At 40.6% G+C, this 23,400-nt stretch overlaps 1 protein-coding gene across 1 annotated transcript in view; it reads left to right on the top strand.

Annotated features, from left to right (window-relative positions):
- The first annotated feature begins 3,293 nt into the window (after positions 1-3,293).
- Positions 3,294-23,400, top strand: part of kmt5c (lysine methyltransferase 5C) — a 49,374-nt gene continuing 29,267 nt past the window's right edge. Inside the window, exons 1-8 of the mRNA XM_056288400.1 lie at positions 3,294-3,598; positions 4,085-4,217; positions 8,212-8,377; positions 8,472-8,581; positions 8,680-8,843; positions 12,675-12,694; positions 12,957-13,093; positions 13,231-13,391. Of these exons, the coding sequence (XP_056144375.1) occupies positions 4,105-4,217; positions 8,212-8,377; positions 8,472-8,581; positions 8,680-8,843; positions 12,675-12,694; positions 12,957-13,093; positions 13,231-13,391 (871 nt within the window). The 5' untranslated portion in view covers positions 3,294-3,598; positions 4,085-4,104. The remainder of the gene's footprint in view (positions 3,599-4,084; positions 4,218-8,211; positions 8,378-8,471; positions 8,582-8,679; positions 8,844-12,674; positions 12,695-12,956; positions 13,094-13,230; positions 13,392-23,400) is intronic.

The raw sequence follows: 23,400 nt of genomic DNA, 5'->3' as shown, positions 1-23,400 counted from the left end.
GTGCAGATGATGATTTTATACTTATCTGTTATATTAACTTTTTATTGTCTACCCTGCTTTGTTTAGATTTTATGCTGTCTGATACAGTGCTGCTTGTTTTTTTTTATTAACTATGTTCTGTAAGGTGTCCTTGAGTGCTCTGAAAGGTGCCCATAAATAAAATGTATTATTATTATTAATAATACATTAATAATAATATGTCTTTCAGCTTCCATCAAATGGTGGAAGTTGAAGAAGGAAGACTGTTGTGTGGAGTTCAGGGAGGAGTTAAGACAGGTGCTGGGTGGTAGTGAAGAGTTACCATATGGCTGGGCAGGCACTGCAGAAATAATGAGGGCGACAGCTAGGAAGGTACTTGGTGTGTCATCAGGACAGAGGAAGGAAGACAAGGAGACTTGGTGGTGGAAGGGGGAGGTACAGTAAATTATACAGAGGAAGAGTTTGGCAAAGAAGAAATGGGATAGTCAGAGAGATGAAGAAAGTAGACAGGAATACAAGGAGACGCAGCATAAAGCGAAGAGAGAGGTGGCAAAGGCAAGAGAAAAGTCGTACGGTGAGTTGTATGACAGATTAGACTCTAAGGAAGGAGAAAAGGACTTGTACCGATTGGCTAAACAGAGGGACTGAGCTGCGAAGGATGTGCAGCAAGTTAGGGCGATCAAGGATAGAGATAGAAATGTGCTGACAAGCAACAAAGGTGTGCTGAGAAGGTGGAAGGAGTACTTTGAGGGGCTGATGAATGAAGAAAATGAGAGACAGAGAAGGTTGGATGATGTCGGGATAGTGAATCAGGAAGTGCAGTGGATTAGCAAGGAAGAAGTGAGGGCAGCTATGAAGAGGATGAAGAGGGGAAAGGCAGTTGGACTTGATGACATACCTGTGGAGGCATGGAGATGTTTAGGAGAGATGGCAGTGAGGTTTTTAACTAGATTGTTTTACACAATCTTGGAAAGTGAGAGGATGCCAGAGGAGTGGAGAAGAACCATACTGGTACTGATTTTCAAAAACAAGAGCGATGTGCAGAACTGTAGCAACTACAGAGGTATAAAGTTGGTCAGTCACAGCATGAAGATATGGGAAAGAGTAATAGAAGCTAGGTTAAGAGGAGAGGTGATGATTAGCGAGCAGCAGTATGGTTTCATGACACGAAAGAGCGCCACAGATGTGATGTTTGCTTTGAGAATGGTGATTGAGAAGTATAGAGAAGGCCAGAAGGAGTTACATTGTGTCTTTGTGGATTTAGAGAAAGCATATGACAGGGTGCCGAGAGAGGAGGTGTGGTATTGTATGAGGAAGTCGGGAGTTGCAGAGAAGTATGTAGGAGTGGTGCAGAATATGTATGAGGGAAGTTTGACGGTGGTGAGGTGTGCAGTTGGAAAGACAGATGGGTTCAAGGTGGAGGTGGGATTACATCAAGGATCGGCTCTGAGCCCTTTCTTGTTTGCAATGGTGATGAACAGGTTGATGGACAAGATCAGGCAGGAGTCTCCATGGACGATGATGTTTGCAGATGACATTGTGATCTGTAGTGAGAGTAGGGTGCAGGTGGAGGAGAGCCTGGTGAGGTGGAGGTATGCACTGGAGAGAAAAGGAATGAAAGTGAGTAGGAGCATGTCTGTGAATGTTCTCATTCATCCAGGTCATGGTTATCCAAAGGAGTTGAATCAAGTGCAACTCTACTTGGAGCAGTAGGAGCAAGACGGAATACATATGCGTGAATGAGAGGGACGATAGTGGAATGGTGAGGATGCAAGGAGTAGAGGTGACGAAGGCTTATGAGTTTAAATACTTGGGGTCAGCTGTCCAAAGTAATGGGGAGTGCAGAGGAGAATTGAAGAAGAGAGTGCAGGCAGGGTGGAGAAGAGTGTCAGGAGTGATTTGCGACAGAAGGGTACCAGCAAGAGGGAAGGGAAGGTTTACAAGATAGTTGTGAGACTAGTTATGTTATATGGTTTGGAGACAGTGGCACTGAGTTGGCAGAGTTGAAGATGCTAAGATTTTCATTGGGAGTGACAAAGAAGGACAGGATTAGGATTAGAGGGACTGCTTAAGTTGGACGGTTTGGAGACAAAGCAAGAGAGGCAAGATTGAGATGGCTTGGACACGTGTGGAGGAGAGATGCTGGGTATATTGGGAGAAGGATGCAGCCAAGGAAGAGGGAAAGAGGAAGGTCAAAGAGGAGGTTTATGGATGTGGTGAGGGAAGACATTCATGTGGCTGGTGTGACAGAGGAAGACGCAGAAGACAGGAAGAAATGGAAACAGATGATCCGCTGTGGCGACCCTTAATGAGAGCAGCCGAATGTAGTAGTAGTAATATATATATATATATATATATATATATATATATATATATATATATATATATATATATATATATAGTGCTTTGTTCCGAACCGTCAATGGTGTGTAGTGCTCGACTAATGAGGAGGGGAATATCAACACGGATACAGGAAAAAATATTTTAATGCATAGCAGTACAGCCCTGTTTCGTGATGAGTGCGAGACACACGAAACAGGCCTGTACTGCTATGCATTAAAATATTTTTTCCTGTATCTGTGTGTATATATATATACACACACACACACACTTGGGAGAGACACTGAAAGCTCCCCATGGCAGAGTCTTGTTTCTGGAATGGTGAGGAGCCAAAGTCAGTGGACCGGAGACTACGGAAAGGAGACGTGGAGGATGTTGGATAGGTATGACAGGGCAAGGCCATGGTAGGCCTTGCAGGTGTGCAGCAGGATCTCGGATTTTAATAGGGCGGCAGTGGTGGTGCAGTGTAGTGGTGATGTTTTTCCAGGGTTTGGAGCATGTGATAACCCTGGCTGCAGAGTTCTGGATATAGTGGATACTATCCAGGGTTTTGCCTGACACCCCAAATAAGACGCCTTTGCATAACTCCGGGCGAGATGCAACAAAAGCATATATAATCCTCGTATAACAACTCGTATAACAGACCCTCCGCTGCAGGGTCTGTCGCAGTCGGGAAATGTTACGGAGATGGAAGAAAGCAGATACGGAGACAGACTTAATGTGGGGCTCAAACGATAAATAGAAAATATACAGTCATGGAGAGAGGAGGAACAAAATCACCCCTACTATGCATCAACAGTGCGAAGACTAACCATATATCGCCCAGCCCACATTTAACATAACCAATCAAAACACCGGAAGCCACGTTCTGGGGTTGTCTGTAAAACTGACACCGGCCTGAGCGAATAGCGCGGCGCAGCTGCGCTGTCAATAGTAGTTTGGTTACGCTGTGTACGTCGCTCGTTAACTTCTGGTACAGACCAGCCAGGAGCTAAGCTAGCTAGCTAGCCTTATAAGAAACAACATTCTTTCATCGGTTGTTTTTCTGGGGGTTGATATCGTTCATTTGTCATTCATAACGCTATTTACAATAGTTAGGTAAGCAACACAAGTGAAGAACAGACGGGAATTTTACTTGACTGACCAGACCAGCCAAAAACGGCAGAAACTAGCTGGTCAGCTAGCTTAGCTAGCTAACGTTACCTGTAACGCTAAGACATTGCAGCCATTTGTCTTGTGTGACCTGACGATAATTCCGCTGACATCCAAAGACTCCCAGGTAGGCTGCCACACAACCAGTTACAACTAATATGCCACATTACGTTAATCTTTTGTTGAGCATCCCACATATATGCATCTTTTTGGGTTTTATGTGCAAACTGATGCAGTTAGGTAGCTAACGTTCCCAATTAGCCTCAGCTAGCTTCCTCATTCCTCAGCTGATCCCTTAGCATATTTTCTTATCAAGTTGTCTTGATAAAACCATGTGCTCCGCTAACGGGACGACGTTATATCGTACAGCATCTTAAATCACGCTTGTATATTGCAATAAACAGCTCAGCTACATTATAGCGGTAATGGCTAATGTTTGCAAATATGGAAGTTTGCGGACTTTGATTTCAGAGGCCATGATATTGATACTCACCACAGATAACAAATATATATAGTTAGTATCTAACGCAAGTTTGCAGCAGCGCCATTCTCAGCTGTGGTTTAAGGTTGTCATGTAATGTACAGTAAAGTTCTTTGACCCCTGTGCTTTCAGCATGCTGATGGTGGGAGGCGATGGACGGCTGCACTAGAATGAGTGTGAAGGAGCTGTGTGAGACTGATGACCTGGCTACCCGTCTGGTGCTGGACCCCTTATTGGGGTTTAGCACCCACAAGATGAACATCAGGTAGTTAATATTTTCTTATTCACCAAGATGTCAAATCCAGTAGTATCGAAATTCTAGAAAACGTTGGTCCAGTGCGACGGTATTTGAAATGTTTTTTCGTACTTAATGATAACTTTATAGTTTGTATCTGTATAGCACACATGTTCATTCATGCTTTCTTTGCACTGGCGAGTGGTAGTTTGGCTGGATGGGTTATCAACATCTCTTCAGTCTCTGACTTAGCACCAGGTGTCCACGTCTCTGTACACACAACTGCTGAAGGTAGCCATTAATTTGAATGTAGGTTACATAGCAAAACCAAAATATGTAACTGTTGTTGGTCAGTTCTTACAAGTTTTGACACTTTGCTGTTATTATGTATGTATGTATCTATCTATCTATCTATATATATACTTTATTGACAGCTGATGATTGCTTATGGCATGAAACAGGCTTGTACTGCCTCAAAGAATTTACTTGAATCACTGGATTTTATATATATATATATACACACACACATACATATATAACCCAGTGCACTATACTATAATCACTATATATATATATATATATATATATATATATATATATATATATATATATATATAATCCAGTGATTTATATATATATATTGTTTGTCTCCAACATGGCCACCTCACTTCCTCACTATCCTCTTTCGGTGTTGTATTCTGTGAATTATGTAAACAACATCCATTGCACGTTGTCCATCTTGGGAGAGAGACCCCTCTTCTGTTGCTCTCCCTGAGACTTCTTCCTATTTTTTTCTCCCTGTTAAGGGGTTATTTTAGGGAGTTGTTCCTTATCTGATGCAAGGGTCTAAGGATAGGATGTTGTGTTGCTGTAAAGCCCCTTGATGCAAATTTATAATTTGTGATATTGGGCTATACAAATAAAATTGACTTGACTTCATGCACATTAAATACAAACACACACACACTGTCTCCAAAATTTTTATACCGTACTACACTCCAATATTGATGCACTAAGCCCCTCTTGAACTGTCATGAAGTCTGTTTTGAACTACATGAATCAGTCACATAAATGCCTGTAGATTGGTTGCTCTTTTGTTCATGATTAAGTTGTTTCTGTTTCTGTCTTTTATGAAATCTGTTTGTCTATTTCATCTGGCCAGTCGCTGGAGCCCCTTTCACACACAAAACTTGTTTATGACATGAGCTACCGAGCACAGATTCACACTGCATAGCACCCTATAGTCACGGGTAAATACCTGGTCATTTGTGTTCACACAGAACCAGGATCCACAACTTTAGTTCTACACACATCACTGCTAAACAGTGGTTGCATTTCGATGTAAAAGTAGTCGTTTTAATGTTTTTGTTACAGTGGAGATTCAACATGGCTAATGGTGTAAATGATCCGATATATGGTTATGCAGTTCTTGAATTTGCAAGATGTTGTTTTTTTCTTTTACCTTATAAAAAGTTAATGCAACAACATCTGGCTCATCTGAACTTTTTGTATTTATGCCATGTTAGTGTACCTCAGACCATAAATTTCTTGATAAAAATGCACATAGAGCAAACCCATGTTCCCTCTTTTTATGCCAAAGCCAAGCAGTGTCAGACTAGTGCCAAGGGTTGCAGATCGAGGTTAGATGACTTAGGTTTGGTGGTATAACAGTGATATGGTATCCTGGGGTATTTAAAAATAACAATGGTATTCATTTCAACACTGATGTACAATTTCTGCACCACATCTTAACTATAGCCTAACTCAGAAAGTTGAATCAGTTCATCTGGACACAACGTTTATTGAGAGAGAAACATTTCATCACTCATCTAAGTGACCTCTTCAGTCTAAAATGACTGCAGGTATCTCCATCCTTACAAACAGTACAATGGCATAACGACTGAAAATTGTCGGTTTCATATGCAAATTGCTTTGAGCATTAACTAGTTTCAATCACCATGTGTACTATTCATAAAACATTTGGGAATGGTTGAAATCACAACATTGTAAGATGGTGAAAGGTATACTCTTAGCCCCCCCCGGTTCAGGGATGGTTGGGTCCTCTTCACATAGATGGTCTCTTTGACACCCCATTCAAACCAGCGTTCCTCCCTATCAAGGATGTGCACATCCTCATCCTTGAAAGTGTTGCCATTGGCCTGTAGATGGGTGTAGACTGCAGAGTCCTGGCCTGACATGTTTGCTTTTCTGTGTAGTGCCATCCTCTTGGCCAGCGTCTGTTTGGTTTCCCCAATGTACAAGTCACGGCAATCCTCCTGGCACTTAACAGCTTACACTATATTGCTCTGTATAGACTAACTGTTTGTCCATTCACCATCTATAACAGTGCTCACCTGTCTATTTGGTCAGAGAATTACAAATGTTTCACTTTCTAATTTCAGCTTGGACCTTTACAACCAACTATAATAAGTGCTTTCACAAAAACAACTAAATACAGATGGAACAGTGTGCAATGGAAAACCTGTACTGTTGGTGTTGCAAAATGTATTACCAAAGAAATAGCAACATTACACATGGTGGACAAATCTACATTTAAAGCCATGATTTAAACTCTTGATCCATTTTATGCGCTACCTAGGAGTAATTTCTTTTCCAAAACCGCCATTCGCAAATTTGACAGGATATCCAAGTTTATAAACAACTGTAAAAAATTGATGATTGCCATGACCAAATTTGCATGTTGGTGTTGCAAAAATGGTTCCTTCTGACATCTTTTTTTCTTTAAATGTCTGTTTGTTTGTTGGTTGGTTTTAAAGCTGGTAATACCGCGTATATATGTGCATATATATATATATATATATATATATACACACACACACACACACACACACACACACACACACACACACACACACACACACACACACACACCCTGGTAATATTAAGAGATTGTTTGATGGTATAAAAAATAGATACTGCCTAACCCTAGGATGACCCATTCATACCAGTGGCAAACAGGTTATTGCTTGGGTGTGAAAGAGTTATAGATGACTGAAGTAAAAATGAGTGATGGGGTTCTTTCTCACATTTCATGGTTATCAATGTTGGATGAAACTGAGTCCAGGGCACTTTGAATTTCAAAGAATATAGTAATTTAATGGGGCTATAAAACCACACGTTATTGTTTGCACAGGCCTAGATCAATGAAGTGTCCATTGTAACAGATGAGTGATATAACCCATTGAGTGATGAAACATATGTCAATAAACATTGTATCCAGATGAACTGATTCAACCTTCTTTGATTTTCTTACCTGGGTTATTGAGCATGCATCAATACATTGTAGTAGATGTTTTTCAACCCCAGCACTTTCATCCTCCAATTAATCACAGAAAGTTGAATCAGTTCATCTGGACACAACGTTTAAGGGAAGCCTTTTCATCACTCATCTGTTCTGTTTCCCAGATGTACAAGTCACGGCAATCCTCCTGGCACTTAACAGCGTACACTATATTGCTTTGTTTGTGTTGGGGGACCCGATCCTTGGGGTGTACCAATTTCTGGGACATCGTGTTCTGGGGTTTGAAAGCAATAATAGTACACATTGCCATTGTAATTCTAGTTAATGGTCAAGGCAATTTGCATATTAAACTGATCGTTGTTTTCGGTCGTTATACCAGTGTATTGTTTATAAGGGTGAGGATACCTGCAGTCAGTTGAGACTGGAGATGTCACTTAGATGAGTGATGAAACATTTCTCTCAATAAAGTTCTGTGTACTGATGAACTGATTCAACATTCTTTGATTTCCTCACCTGGATTATTGAGCATGCATAAAGACGTCCTCTGAATAAGTTTGGATACATTGCAATATATATATATTTTTTTTAAAAAAGGTCTTGTCTTCAGGAAAGTGTCTCCAAAAATTGCTTTGGAATTAATATATTAAACCTATGTGATGGACACACCTTGGTCTAATGCAGAATGCATACAGGTTAAGATGGTACACTCCAGCTGTGAAGTTTCATGCCATGTGTGGTTATGCTCTCTCCTGTTCCTTATAGTCCGCCTCCAGAGATCCGTCGTTGGGGTAACCTCAAAGAGACTTTGTTACGATTCCAGCGTACACATGACTTCCAGGCAACATTTGAAGCACTGACGGTTGGGGAACTGGCGGGTGACTACTTCACTGAGCTGGGAACCCATCGGCAGGAACTGCTGAGACAACATGTGGGTTAACTTTTTTTGTCTGTCTCCAGATATGGTTAAGTTTATGTGGACTGGTGTTACAACAGACAGCCTTAACTATTCATGGTGTTCACAGGTGTATCGTTACCTCAGTGCCTTCCTATTGGACAGTGGAGTCAAAATAGAGTCTTGTGACAGATACTCCTCAGAGACCAACGGAGCAAAGATAACTTCAACAAGGCACTGGTAAAGGCATATAATATTCCATGCTACTGAAAGCTTGCTATGCTCCAGTCTGTAAATGGTAGACAATGGACAATTGACATTTGAATTGTTGACCACAGGTTTGTGGGTGAGCGCGTGGAGGTTCTGTTGGGCTGTGTAGCGGAGCTGAGCCCTGCCGACAGCGCCGTTCTTCGGGCCGGAGTTAATGACTTCAGTGTTATGTACTCCACACGCAGGCGGTGTGCACAGCTCTGGTTGGGACCTGCAGCTTTCATTAACCATGGTGAGTCATATTACTATTTACTCTCTAGTCTCGAAACGCATATATACACAAATGTATCATACACATCTTGCTTTTTTGTATTCCTCCATGTTGTTTAGGTATACTCGAAGCTGAACATAACAGGCAGAATCTTGTTCTGACAATTTTTTCATAGTTGTATTGCCAAAAGCGCTCTAGATATCAACATTTTAAATTAAGGCTGGGCTTTTTTTTTACACTCTCATAGGCTAAAAAGGCAAGCATTAGCTAACTTGTTTTTGTGGCATTAGCTGATTTACCTCTCCATCTGATTCCATTTGATTGTTTCTAGTTTTAAGAATCACAGTATACAGATAATTGCAAATGGCTTTTCTCCCTGACAAATTATGCAGACTCTTTTATACTTCTTGTAATTCAGCATGTGTTGGAGCTGCCACCAGTAAGATTCTGATTAAATGTAGTCTTTATAATTCACATGCTCTTTCGGTGCTTGCCGGAATATAAGTCAGTGTTTTTTGGAAAGCTGTACCAAGGAGAAATGCAAGCTCGGAATGTCAACTTAGTGCATCACAACATTCAAACAAATGTAAAACAAAATCTTATTTTTTGTGAGAGTCAATTTACCTGGGCAAGCTACCAAAATGGTATAAGCATATCGGAAACACTGTACAGGATGGGCACAGTGCAATGGCTTCGTGGTTAGCGTTGTTGTCTCACTTTAAGCAGGTCCTGGGTTTAATTCTAAGCATTTTGGTGTGGAATTTGCATGTTTTTATATTTGTGTGACTCTCCTCTGGCTCTTTGTGCTGTCTTGTACAGTTCAAAAGACATTCTCTTAGAGGCATTGAGACTCAAAATTGCCCATATGTATGAAAAAGGGTGTAAAAGATTGTGATGGTCACTCCTCATTCATGCTCAACTAGAGCTAGAGGCTGTATAGACAGCAGACAACATGGCTTGGAATTAGATATTGTCCTGTGACTCTGGGTTTGATCACAGACGGAAGCTAGTTCCTATCTTTTATCCAAGTGCTCATCATAAAAAAAGATCTTGAATGCCAATGTGTCACTCCCGACCTCCCGTTGTGTTACAGCCTCTTTGTACCAACACATACAAGTTATACGTATCTGTTTTGGCTAAAAAGATAAACAAATTAAAAAAAGAAAGCAAAGCCCTTTATTTTTTTAATTCTTTATTGTTCACATCAGTATATATTACACATTGTATATCAAAACAATAACAGTTTCATTTTCTTCTGCCATTCAGGTTTTTTTTTTATTTACAAGAGAAAGTAAAAAAAACAAACAAACAAAAAACTATATATATATACACACACACACAATTACATACACACACACACACACACACACACATATATATATATATATATATATATATATATATACACACACACACACACATACACATAAAAAAAGGCAAACTTTACGAACTTTATACAATTTGGGAGAGGTAACGTGTGTATATAAGACTATATAGGAGAGAGGTGATATGAGGATTCCCAGTTTGTGGTAGGGAGAGCGTGAAGGTTCCCAATGCATGGTAGGGAAAAGGAGTGTGAGGGTAGAGAGAGAGGGTGTATTAAAATCTAATTAATTCGATATCTCCACAAAATCTTGCCTTAAGGGCCTCACATATTTGACCCACTTGGTCCAGAATTTAACAAACTTATTTTTCTGAAGATGGAGGGAAAAAGTAATCTTTTCCATAACATAAATGTCATTTACTATATCTATCCACTCCTGTATTGTGGGGGGTTCAGGAAGTAACCAATGTCTTGTGAGTGCTTTTTTTTTACCAGCACATGTCAAAATACCAAATAATTATTCATCCGGCCGTCCTGCCTGGAAATCGGCATTTCCTAAGAATATTGTGGAAAATTGCAAGGGCAGATCATTATTAAGTATGCTTTTCAATGCTTTGTGAAGCTCTGCCCAGGCATAGCCCTTTATTATGGTCAAAATATGTAATTATTTGTTCTATCGCATGAGTCAAAATGGGCTAAAATATGTAATTATTTGTTCTATCGCATGAGCCATCACTACCAATAAACACAAGAAGCCTGCTTTTTACAGAGCGTGTCATTAACACGAGAACAACCGGGATTTCACTCCTACCGAAAATGACCATGGGCGGTCAAAATGACCGGCGGTTTTAAACTCTATATTCTGTCAAGATAAATACCCAGTTGAGATATTAATGCATTGCATATGTTAGTATGTCTGTTAGGAAATGACTGACACCAAAATTAAAATTTTAACAACTATTTTTAAACAATTTAAACTTCAGAGACACATATCAAACTTGAAAAGCAAAATTGAAAAAGTGAAAATATTACCTGAAAAACAAAACGGAAAACACATATTGCTAATCTACCAAACGCAACAAGGCCTATAAAACGTGAAATGTAAAAACAGTACTGAAAATAACCATTGAAACAGTTCCAAACAATGACTGGAACTTAAAAACTATGATAACGACCATGGGCCGTCAGAATGACCGCCACGGTTTTTAAACTCTATATTCTGTCACGATAAATACCCAATTGAGACATTAATGCGTTACATATGTTAGTATGTTGGTTAAGAAACGACCGGCACCAAAATTAACATTTTACCAACTTTAATACTATTTTTAAACAATTTAAAATGGCTGCTGTCCAACTCCTGTAAATACTGCAATGCCTCGGTGGTAGCCATGGTGCGTCTGCAACGGCGTCTGTAACCAGACATGTTGGCAATAATCAAAAATCAAGTTTAGAGTATTACTCTGCACTGGGGAACGCTAGTGTCTTTCTAGGACAGAGCAATAAATGATGTGACCAACACACATCATAAATAGTGACATGACGTGCACAATTACGTGCAGTTGTTTTGACAGCTCATGGTCGTTTTAGGTAGATCTTATAACTTTTGTTTTTGTGCAATTGATATAAAACTCATTTCAATGCAAATATGTGCAATTTTAGGAGCATTCAGGGAGCGGCAGGTCTGTGTCTTTTTTTCCCCCCACAAAGTTATTAAACTTTGAAAATCCAAAACAGTCATTATGACCACCTTGGTCATTCTAGTGTTAATTGTGTAAACACAACATCCATTGCACGTCTGTCCATCTTAGGGGAGAGATCCCACCTCTGTTGCTCTCCCTGAGGTTTCTTCCTATTTTTTCTCCCTGTTAAAGGTTTTTTTTTTTGTTAGGGAGTTGTTCCTTATCCGATGTAAGGTTCTAAGACCAGGATGTTGTATTTCTGTAAAGCCCCCTGAGGCAAATTTGTAATTTGTGATGAGCTATACAAATAAAATTGACTTGACATTGTTGTCTGTACAGAATTTTATGTAGATTAAAATGTCAATTGAAATTCTTGTTTTGGGTGGTGTCCTGGTTGCTCAGCAAATTAAGTGCATAACATGAAGGTGCAGGCCTGATCGCAGCATCCCGGGTTGGAATGCAGCCACAGGACCTTTGCTGCATTTTAGGGCATATTTGCTCCTATTCTCCTCACCCTGTGTTTCCTGTCTATCTCTGTCCTGTCAAGTAAAGGCTGAAAATGTCAAAAATTGTAAAAAAAAGAAAAAAAAAGGGGGAATTGATAATCCAAATAAACTCCTTTGGGTTCATTTTGAAAAATTTACATAAAAATTTCTCACTAGGTCAATGTTTTGGCACATGTTTTGCTTATGCTTTGGAGTTCAGCTTTGAGTTGGGAAATAAATCACAAGCTGGATCATCAGTAAAGTGCTGCAGCTCTTATTTATATGTGTACTTTTAGACTGTCTAAACTTTTAAAGTCTCTCTCTCTCTCTTTCTCGTGCTGCCTGTCTCTCTGGGTTGAAGACTGCAGACCAAATTGCAAGGTAATCGTCAATATTCATTTATCAGTTTTATTTTAGAGGTTGGAGAATTATTTCAGTTTGGCATATAACTGGCATATAACATGCTGTATTTGCTAATCTCTTATTCATGCTCTTGTTCTTGTTTATGATTATATAAATAAGTATGGAAATAAAAATCTCATCGTTTCCATTCACTTTGTTTTCTCTTTCTACTTTAGCTGCTTTATCCCATAGGCCAACAAAATATCACATTTCTCTTTGTGTGTGTGTGTCTCACTCTCAGTTTGTCCCTGGTGAGAAGAATGGTGCTTGTGTTGAGGTGATCCGACCTATCTCACCTGGGGAGGAGATCACGTGTTACTATGGTGCCAGTTTTTTTGGTGAAGGCAATGAAATGTGTGAATGCTGCACCTGTGAAAGGTGTGTAGAGCATCAGCTCACAATCCTCTTATTTTGCTTACTTTTTGCTGAAGTTTGTTTGAGAAGCTTTTGCTGCCAGACATGATCACAACATTTGTGAGTAAAGTGGTTGTCTAATTTACAAACCTTTTCTTTAGGATTGGAGAAGGTCACTTCAAACACAGAGGGAAGCAGCCGGATTGTGAAGAAACAAAGGACTCTCTGGGGCAGAAGTACCGTCTGAGAGAGCGATATCTTCGTCAAAACAGAGAGAAGGTTCACTGTCCTACAAGACCCACACTTCCAGGAACACACTCAGGTATCTTTAAAGGTAACCAGTGCAGGATTTCCATTAGAGATATCTTTATCAAATAAGGTGTTTTGAATACAACAAACCCATATTACCACTATTATTAATAGCAACTTGTACAGAACTGACAATTTTACAAAGAGCTGTTTACATAAATGAAACAGCTCTATTACAGAAACCATTGCAGTCCACTCAACCCAGCACAAGTATCGCAACACATTTAAACGGGAATTTACCCTAACAATGGAAATGCATACTAGAACAGTGGTTTGTAGCAGTAACAAGAATTGGCGCTAACACCTTAAAGAGTAAAATCATCCCTCAGTGTCAGTTGTGTGCCGTACCTTTTTATCTTTGAAAAATGTTCAGAAATAGGGCGGTTTGTGTGGTTTGTTTGTGCTCATGGAACAGACAGAAAGGGAGGAGTGGTTTGTTGGGATCAGACTGTCTCTTCCATCAGTGGGTGTGGTAAAATTTGTTCTTTGTTTTGCACATGATGTGACCATGGACAAAATTACTTGAGCATAGACCTTTGGAGACTACATGGCGATGGCAGAGTACAGCCAACAGGAGAGCACCATTAGCAAATTTATCACAGGAAATGCAAGTATTTTCACAGAATTCAGGAGTGATGTCTTAATTGAAATGAAGTCATATATTTCAGGTTTTCACTTAAAATGATACTGACATCAAAATATGAAAATTGCTATTGATAGGCTATGTTCCGAGTTGGAATGTGACCACGGAGAAATTCAGTAGCCAAAACAACGCGTCTGCGGTCACTCGAGAGAGATCTGTGATTGACTGTAGATGGTGTCCGATGTCAAATTGTGCCCGTGGATACGTAGACACCAGTCAATTTGCATATTGGGTGTGTCCGTAGCGAGATGCTGTAACACCACAGAGAAGCCGTTCTTTCACCCCCTCCTGCTAGCTACTTGGCTCGAGTTTGTGCTATTTTGCTGAGACTTTATTATCGATCTTGCTACGAAATATTGCTATCTATCTATCTATCTATCTATCTATCTATCTATCTATCTATCTATCTATCTATCTATCTATCTATCTATCTATCTATCTATCTATCTATCTATCTATCTATCTATCTATCTATCTATCTATCTATCTATCATCTATCTATCTTAACAGTTATTTGTATCATCGAACATATTATTCGCCAAGTTGTGTTGCACTGCCGTGCTATAGGCCTACCACCATTTTTTTCTACGGCAAGTGACGAGCATTACCGAGCCCCACCCATGCAAACACCCAGGAAGACAGTAGCCAATAGCTTTGAATTCATAAAACCACTCCTATTTTTGGTTGTGATTCAAACTCCCAATGTTAAAAAATGTGTTCAGAAAGGGTATGTCAGTCTCTCTTTTAAAAACTTTGTATGCAGAACTGGTTTGACAATGCATTTGAAGTTGAAAAGCGGCTTTGTTGTTGTTTTTTTTTTTTTTTTAATTTAAAAATGTAGAATGATAAAAGCATTATCTAGTTATCGGCTAAATAGAAATTTATCGTAGTCCGCGGTGGTGTAGCGGTCTAAGCATCGGCTTTGTGTCGACGCAGTTGCCCACTGGGGACTGGGGTTCGCGCCCCGGTCTCGTCAGATCCGACTATGGCCGGACTCGATGAAGCAGCAGTAATTGGCAACGCTGTCTTCAGGAGGGGGGCGGAGTCGGCTTGTGTTCGTCACGTGAATGCGTCTCTGTGTGTGTCGGAAAAAACAGTGGTTCGGCCTGGAGTCGCCTTGTCACGAAAGTGGCGAGGCGTCTCCTTCGAGACTGCCGGCCGGAGAGATGCAGTTGGCGAACACATGCAGTACGAGGGTGGGTGTTTGAATTAAAATAGGGATCGATTGGCCACTAAATTGGGAGAAAAAAAAGGGAAAAATCAGAAATAAATTTAAAAAAAAATAGAAATTTATCAGATTGAGCTTTCAGTTGACAGAGACACAGAATTGGCAAATGGTAGCATGTTGTTCAAAAGTTTGGGGGCACTCACTGTAAAGGCACAATCACATGTACTTATTTATCTGTTTGTTTAATTCTTTTAAATTTACACAAAGAGAACCTACAATAGTCACAACAGCAGCTTAATGCAGTTTGTGCAGCAGGGGAAAAAAAGCCCAAGGCTAATCGTGTGTGTGTGTGCGTCTAAGCTCCATCCATTGAGCAAAGGTAGGCTAATCTCACCAACGTACCTTAAAACTGCATGCACAAATATAAAAACTTCACAAGTTTGTCTGACCCTGTAAGTAGGACAAACCCTAACTATCCCTTTAATGTTAAATGGAGAGGACCTTAAGTTTATTTTACTGCGGGGCTGGGGTTCAATACGATTTTAAAAGAAATTGTTTTCCTGTTCTTGTTTAAAAATTGTTCTTCATTAAGAGTATAGTTTTGGAGCCACCTTAGGGCATAACTTGATAAGCAGAATGTCATGAGTGCCTGTGTCGAATGTTTTAAAAAGTAAAAAAGAAAAAAAATACAACTGTGTTCAATTTGTTGAGGGCAGCTTTGACTCTTGATTGAGTAAAATACAGCAGTATGTTTTTCAAAAGCAATACATATTGATGAGTATAAATTATGATCATTCCATTGTTTCATTAATCAGCTATGTGAATCTCCTTTGTTTTTTGAAATGCAAGGGAGGACAGATTGACTTACAATTATTGAAGGCTCAGCTACCTACTACTACTACTTTCGGCTGTTCCCGTTAGGGGTCGCCACAGCGGATCATCTGTTTCCACATCCATAAACTTCCTCTTTTCCTCTTCCCTGGCAGCTCCATATTCAGCATCCTTCTCCCAATATACCCTGCATCTCTCCTCCACACATGTCCAAATCATCTCAATCTTGTCTCTCTTGCTTTGTCTCCAAACCGTCCAACCTGAGCTGTCCCTCTAATATACTCGTTCCTAATCCTGTCCTTCTTCATCACTCCCAATGACAATCTTAGCATATTCAACTCTGCCACCTCCAGCTCCGCCTCCTATCTTTTCTTCAGTGCCACTGTCTCCAGACCATATAACATAGCTGGTCTCACAACCATTTTGTAAACCTGCCCTTTAACTCTTGCTGGTACCCTTCTGTCGCAAATCACTCCTGATACTCTTCTCCACCCTGCCTGCACTCTCTTCTTCACCTCTCTTTTGCACTCCCCATTACTTTGTACAGTTGACCCCTAGTAGTTAAACTCATATGCCTTCGTCACCTCTACTCCTTGCATCCTCACCATTCCACTGTCCTCCCTCTCATTCACGCATATGTATTCCATCTTGCTCTTACTGACTTTCATTCCTCTTCTCTCCAGTGCATACCTCCACCTCCCCAGGCTCTCCTCCACCTGTAACCTACTCTCGCTACAGATCACAATGTTATCTGCAAACATCATAGTCCACGGAGACTCCTGGCTGATCTCGTCCGTCAACCTGTCCATCACAATTGCAACCAAAAATGGCTCAGAGCCGATCCTTGATGTAACCCCACCTCCACCTTGAACCCATCTGTCTTTCCAACTGCACACCTCACCACTGTCACACTTCCCTCATACATATTCTGCACCACTCCTACATACTTCTCCGCAACTCCCAACTTCCTCATACAATACCACACCTCCTCTCTCAGCACCCTGTCATATGCTTTCTTTAAATCTGCAAAGACACAATGTAACTCCTTCTGGCCTTCTCTATACTTCTCAATCAACATTCTCAAAGCAAACATCGCATCTGTGGTGCTCTTTCGTGGCATGAAACCACACTGCTGCTCGCTAATCGTCACCTCTCCTCTTAACCTAGCTTATATTACGCTTTCCCATATCTTCATGCTGTGGCTATGGCAACGTCAGCTGTGGTTTGATTCCCACATTATAAGAAACATTACGAGAGGTGAATGAGTCTTGCTGAGCACAAATTAACTTATTTAAATTTTTTGCTTAGATATTAAACATAGATGAGTGTGCATTAAAATTTGATTTAAAGTAAAATTAAAGGCTTTTAAGAAGACACCACGTGATCTGTTTGTGTTTTCAACAGTTGCCGTCACTTAAGTCACCAGTTAACACGGTCACTTGTTAAACTGAAACATAGGGATAGCGGGAGTCTTTCCTTCTCTAAATACCTTCAATTCTGTTTATTTAACATGGCATAACATACAAAATGATTGTTTAAACAAATCTATGTTCAAAAGCAACAAAGGTTATGTCCACCTACCCACAGCTCCCCCAAGCTGTATATCTGCTGTAGATGCATTACCATTGCTTTATTACTGCACAGTGCTAAAACCACAGATGAACATTTAGTCTACAACTATGCACAGTGTTGACTAGTGGTTTTGATAATCGACTAGTCGACTATTCTGTGAAACCCCTACTGTACACCACACGCAGCTTGAGGAAATGCACTTTATAAGCAAATATACATCAGATGTTTGAACCATATAGGCTCAGGCTTCATAATGTCCCATTTAGCAGCCTCTACTTGTATCTTCTGGCTGTTGGCTACTTGATGAGCACACACATAATTTAGTAATTGAGAGATGATAAATGTCCGGTCTACTTTTAAAATATCACTTTTCAAATGGAAATGGTTTTGTCAATGAATTACTTAAATGAAAATCGATGTTCAGTCATTCAGGCTTTTGCATGCAAGCAGACATGGAGATTGCGTGACGGTTCCATGGCCGTTTTACGTGCTATGTAATTCCGGGGTAATACTATGTGCATAGGAAGCTAAAGGCTGTATAAATAATGAGGGGGACCAAGACATTTTGGGGTTTGGATTTAACTGATCAAACTCTATTAATTTTTTTCTTTTTTTATAAACTAGAAGCTAGTGTCCATCCATCCATTATCCAAACTGCTTATCCTGCTCTCAGGGTCACGGGGATGCTGGAGCCTATCCGAGCAGTCATTGAGTGGCAGGCGGGAAGAAACCCTGGACAGGCCACCAGGCCATCACAGGACTAGAAGCTAGTGTGAGATAGCTAAACCATAATTTAAGCCATCACCCCTTTCATTTGTCGCTAAAAGTTCAGCAATTGCTTTTCTGAGATTATTCCTAACCAAAGAATTAATTTTAACAATGAATAAGGCAACGGTAACAAATCCGAGAGGGAACTAAAAGAAAGTCTATAAATTGAGTTAGAAATCGAGGTAGAAATCGAAGTAACTGCAGATTTGTTTTTACAAATTGATTTTAGCCCTTCATATCCAGTGGCCTCAAAAATTACGAATAAGGGGATTTTTGAGGTATCCGCAACATTTTAGAAAATTGAGAAATCCAACATTTTATTTTTTTTTCTAGACAAGCTGTAAGAGTGTCAAAGCTGCTTTTTCTAACACCAGTGTATCACCATGTCGGCTACGGAAGAGTGCAGCACAAATTATTATTTCCAAAAAGGACATATAGACAGTAATATAGGCATTCATTTGAAACTTAAAGGTACTCAACATCTTGAATAAGTAAGTAAAGTTTATTCATATAGCACCTTTCACAGACACAAGTCACAAAGTACTTCACAGGCAAATAAAACAAAGAAACAACAGATAAAAGTGCTTCACAGTCAAATAAATAAAACAAAGATTAACAACATATAAAACACACTGGGGGAAACTGCGATAAACTCAAGTTAAAACAGAAAATACCGCATGCTACCTAAATATCTGACTGAACAGATTGGTTTTTAGTTGCTTTTTAAAAAATCCACAGATTTTAGAGACCTCAGGACTTATTGGGAGACAATTCCAAAGCTTAGGTGCTGCCGACTGGAAAGCATGATCTCCCCGAGTCTTAAAAGGTGTCTGAGGGATACTTAGAAGACCCTGGTTAGGGGACCCAAGAGCTTGGCTCGTGGTTTGGGGTTGCAGAAAGTCAATGATGTAATGGGGAGCCTGGCTATGTAGGGCTCTCTGATAGCCCTTTTCGACCAAAATAGCTCTGGTTCAGGCACCGGTTCCATTCAGGATTCTGAGAACCTTGATGTTGTGTGGCGCACAGGCCTGCATTTTGACCAGTTTTTAGTGGAACCATTGTACGTCATCAATAGGGAACTTTGTGTATTGCACACCGGATGTAAACATTAGGTACATCCCACTGAAACCCACTAGCTAGCAATAATATGGCATCATATTATTACGTCATCCAGCTCCACTTTTGGACAGCTCTTTTTTATCGTCTCGGTAGTCCTTAAGTTTTTTTTTAACTTGTTGATAATTTGTTCTTGTGTTCGAGTGAACCTATTCTTGGCCATCTCTTCTGCTAATTCGCATACAACTTATACTTTCTCATGCTACTCTCTAGTTTTTCCTGAAACTTGGGAGATGCCTAATAAAAACCAAACACTGAGTTTCCTCAGCTGACCACTGCGCACCTTTGTTATCTACCGATTTCGCCATTACCTACCGTTAGGCTATCTCCTCTTTTCTTCCTCTGGAATGTCACGTGCCCATTGATGTCATCACGGTTTGTGCTGAAAAACCTGCTATTTTTTGGTGCCGGTTCAGAACTAGCTTTTCGGGTTCACAACCCATTTATTTTTGATCGAAATGCTCTGAACTGTTCAAAAAAGGGTTTGCGAACCGGCACCAAACCCGTTCCCTGTTGGTGGCAAAGGGCTATAAATGAGCACCAATATTTTAAAGTGGATTCCGAGATTAACAGGAAGCCAGTGCAGAGAGTTTAAAATAGGTGTAATGTGTGACCATCTGTTGGATCGTGACAAAAGCCGAGCAGCAGCATTTTGGACGGTTTGTAAAAGGTCCAAAGACGATTTATTTAGACAGGTAAAAAGAGAATCGCAATTTAATGAGATAAAAGCATAAATTAGCAACTCCATTTCAGCCCTTGACACAACAAACCTGAGTTTGGCTGTGTTTCTTTAGTGAAAGAAACATGATCGTGTCAGTGTCCGAATGAGTGTCAAAATTCATTAGTCACCAATCTTGGTGTGTAATCTTGGTGTGATTAGTCAAATCGCACCAAGATTACAGAGACTACACCGAAAAGATGAGGATAAGGCACCAAGGTCCTGCCTGATCATGAGTGAAGGTTATCAGGAGCGATCAGTACTTTATTTTTATCTGCATTTAACTGCAGAAGATTATTTGCCATTCAGTTCCTAATTGCATTTAAATAAGTTTTTCAGTACAGAAAGTTTTAAAGTTTATCAGGTTTGAAGGAAAACTATAACTGGATGTCATCAGCGTACAAATGATAATGTTGCTGAAACTACTGATAATCTGTCCTAGAGGAAGCATGTATATGGAGAATAAAATGGGCCCAAAGACCAATCCCTGGGGGATGCCGCATGATAAAGCAGCAGCATCCGACACATTTACCTGCAGAGACAGAGTCCGATCTGTGGGGTAGGAGGAGAACCACTTCAAAGCAGTCCCAGTAATTCCCACCAGGTGTTTTAGTCTATGGATTAGTTTGTGGTGGTCATCGGTATCAAATGTTGCACTAAGGTCCAATAAAACTAAAACTGGACACTCTTCAGCATCTGCAGCCATTGAAATGTCAATTGAAACCTTAAGAAGGGCCATTTCAGTGGAGTCTAGTTTACAAAAACCATACTGAAATTTGTCAAACACCCCATGCAAATCCAGTGCTTGAACAAGTTGCTTTTCAACAACCTAACATTTTAGAAAAGAATGGAAACCAAGTTTGCTCTTATTGTAGATTTAGTAGTACCCCTGGGTCTATAGATGGTATGGTTTAAATTAATCCTAATGGGAATATGAATATTGTTGATGGAGGAGTGCTCAGCAGAACCTAAGGAGAGATGCTGATCAATGTGGGTGGGTGAGGCCACTGGTACAAGGTTGTGCTGGGCTAGGTATCAGTTGGAATTAAAAGCAGTATGCTGAATGAGGTTTTGAGAAAGTTGTTTAATGCTCTTTGTGTTTGGGTGCAGGCCATCCGATTTGTAGAGGTCATGTCTGGTCCAAAAATGGTAAAAGTTGCTAATAAAACCATCCCCACTTGAATGCAGAAGGTTTTCAGCCATTCATGCAGACTGTAGAGATGGCTAAAATGCTCTGGGCTTTTTGAACTAGAGGGAATGGGACCAGAAGAAATGCAGATTTTGCCTAGGCTCTAGATTGTGGTTGCAAGAACCTCTAATAGTTTGTGTAGTTTGATTGATAGTTTATTCATAATGTCACTCCTGCTCACATGGTTAATTGAGAGTATGAGCTGAGGGGTGGAGGTCTGCGAGCACTGGAGACAGTAGGTGATAGCGCCTGGGAGTTCAACAGATCTTATGATGGAGTCACCAATAACAGGGTTCCCACACGTCCTGGGATACCTGGAAAAAAATGACCAATTTTCCAGTTATGGAAAACACATGGAAAATGAGAGAAAAACTAAAATGTCCTGGAAAATTTTGTGTTGTCCTGGAAAATTATTTCAACATTATTCTATTTTCCTTTAGCTTAGAATTAACTAATAGGTGATCTATCAGAGCTCATCAAAATGAATATTTCCCATATTTATCACCTGCTTCACACTGAGACACACACACACACACACACACACACACACACACACACACACACACACACACACACACACACACAGAAGCCCACATCGAGCTCCCAGTTCTCGAGTCATCATGCGCTCCATTTGGTCTTGTTGTTAATGTAGCTTATTAAACTAAAGACGGCAAGTAGCCTATGGATTGCCAAACCTCCCCGACCAATTTTGATTGACAAAGAAAACAGGAAATATTAGCTACTTCACATTTGAGGCGAATAATCCAGGAAAGGCAGAGGATTCCAGCAAGCCCCTAGCTATTGTATGCAAGTGATGCTACAGATCAAGTTCACACTTTAAGGGCCATACATTGTTGGGTTGTTGGAGGAAAGCGGTCTGTCAGCAGCTTGATCTATAATTGTGTGAGATGTCAGAGGCTGCACAGCAAACGGGAAGAGCAGAAGATGGCAGAGCTGCCTGCTGATCACTTGAAGACAGATCCTCCATTCACCTCTGTAGGATTAAATGTCTTTGGGCCATGGTGTCACCTCAAGAGGGATGCATGGTGAGCTGGCATACAGCAAGTGTTGGGCAATCATCTTCACGTGTATGAGCATACACATTGAGGTTATTAAATCAATGGATTCATCCAATTTCATTAACACTCTTAGACGTTTTTTTGCAATTAGGGGACCTGTTAAACAACTGAGGTCTAACTGCAGAACTAATTTTATAAGAGCCTGCAGAGAACTTCGAATCGACTGCAGAGGTTGGAACAATAAGCAAGTGACAAACTACCTCTCTGATCAGGGTTGCGTGTGGCTATTCAATCCCCCACACTCCTCGCACATGGGAGGCAGCTGGGAGAGGACGATGTCACATGTCACACATTGGATCCTTGATGCGATGTTCCTCATGCTTGGGCCTACAAAGGTCACACATTAAGTCCTGATGACCATTATGGCTGAGGTCATTGCTATAAGTCAACTCTAGACCACTTACCTTGGTACCTACAGATCCAGATGAGCCTCTTATCCTCACTCCTACTGTGCCCCTGACACAGAAAGTTGGCGTACCTCCAACACCCACCCCCCAGCAAGTTTGATGACGGTGACTTCTTCAGACGTCAGTGGCGACACGTTCAAAGTTTAGCCACATTCTGGGAAGACGGAGGAGTGAGTACCTCAGTGGTCTCCAGGGTTGACGGAAATAGACCAAATTTCCTGGATGGAGGAGATGTCCTGCTAAAAGACAACATAGTCAAGAGAAATGACAGGCCCATAGGACTGATCACAAGAACCATTCCTAGTGACGATGGAAAGGTTGAAATGAAAATTGTCAAAGTCGGTGTACCAAAGGAGCAGAGCTGTCAACTGATCACCACCTGGTGGTGAGTTGGACCAGATGGTGGGGAAGGCTGCCAGACAGACCTGGCAAACCCAAACGTGTAGTGAGGGTGAACTGGGAACATCTGGCGGAGGCCCCTGTCCGTGAGGTCTTCAACTCGCACCTCCGGAAGAAGTTCTTGTGTATCCT

The sequence above is a fragment of the Lampris incognitus genome, chromosome 10 (assembly GCF_029633865.1).
Source record: "Lampris incognitus isolate fLamInc1 chromosome 10, fLamInc1.hap2, whole genome shotgun sequence".
Lineage (NCBI taxonomy): Eukaryota > Metazoa > Chordata > Actinopteri > Lampriformes > Lampridae > Lampris > Lampris incognitus.
This window is presented reverse-complemented; position numbering and strand designations above follow the sequence as displayed.